This window comes from Mesitornis unicolor, unplaced genomic scaffold (genome assembly GCF_000695765.1).
Source record: "Mesitornis unicolor isolate BGI_N332 unplaced genomic scaffold, ASM69576v1 scaffold27721, whole genome shotgun sequence".
In the NCBI taxonomy this organism is placed as follows: Eukaryota; Metazoa; Chordata; class Aves; order Mesitornithiformes; family Mesitornithidae; genus Mesitornis; species Mesitornis unicolor.
The window spans coordinates 509-1,601 of NW_010162404.1; the positions used below are offsets into that span (position 1 = coordinate 509).

At 56.7% G+C, this 1,093-nt stretch overlaps 1 protein-coding gene across 1 annotated transcript in view; it reads right to left on the reverse strand.

Annotated features, from left to right (window-relative positions):
* Positions 1-683: 683 nt before the first annotated feature.
* The window catches only part of PRNP (prion protein), a 784-nt gene continuing 374 nt past the window's right edge, over positions 684-1,093 (reverse strand). Inside the window, 1 exon segment of the mRNA XM_010193617.1 lies at positions 684-1,086. Coding sequence (XP_010191919.1) covers positions 684-1,086 — 403 coding nt within the window.

The following is a 1,093-nucleotide window of genomic DNA, read 5'->3' on the forward strand; positions in this document are numbered from 1 at the left end:
AGAAAGACAGCGAGGCTCAACCGAAAGCAAAGCAGAGCTGGGGTTAACCAAAACCCGGCCAAAAATTCAGCCTCGCTGCAGGAAAAAAGGAATAAAATCATGTTATTTCTGTGTCTTGCTGCAAGGAGGTGTTTGCAGCATGCAAGGTGTGGGGCGGGCAGGTCTGTATGTACATGGGTAAGGGTGGTTTTTAGGATGAAAGGGTTAAATTTGCAACCCGGCTGCGTGCTGCTTGAAAAAAACCCCATATCTGACCCTCCCAAAACCCCCATGGGGTGTGTAAGTGCTCGGTGCAACGCCAAGGTGTGCCCGGGGAGAGGGGTTTTGGTGGCAGTGGAACGAAGGGGGTTAGGTAAAACCCTGCTTGTTAATAAAGAGGATTTTCGGAAACGCTCTTGCAGGGATGCCAAGGACTGGGTGAGCTCATCTCTGCCTGGTCCCTATTAGGGTGGCCTCAAAGAGGAGGTGGTGAAGGCCATTTTTTTGGGGGCATCCAGCTCCATCACTATCCTGCCACACATTTTGGGGTGGAGAAGGAAACTTTATTCCCAAATTCATCCTCCGGTTGCCTAAACAGGAAGCGACGTGCGCCCTGTGCACCCCAAAGACGACCGCAAGCAAGAACGAGGGGGTTCAGGGGGTCCCCACGGGTGACATCTGGAAGCTGCAGGATCCAGGGCACATCAGTGCAGGGCAAAGAGGGTGAGGAGGAGGAGGGCGGCGAGGGAGGCGTCGGCGAGGTGCAGCCGGATGCCGGAGGCCAGGCGATAGTCCTGGTACTGCTGGATGCACATCTCCCGGATCACCTTGGTCACCACTTTGGTCTCCAGCTCCGTCTCCGTTTGGTTGCCGGCCGCGCCGGCCTCCGAGGCGTTCTTCTTGGCAGCGGGGCCGATGTTGTACTCGGTCACGGTGATGTTAAAGCAGTCGGCGACGAAGACGTCCTGCGAGACGGGTCTGTTGTAATCCCGGTAGTAAACCTGGTTGGGGTACCGAGCCGAGTTTTCGTTCCACCACCGGTACTCGTCGGGGCTGTCGAAGCGGTAGTGCATCCCCGACATGACACGGCCCATGGCGTAGCCCCCCAAACCTC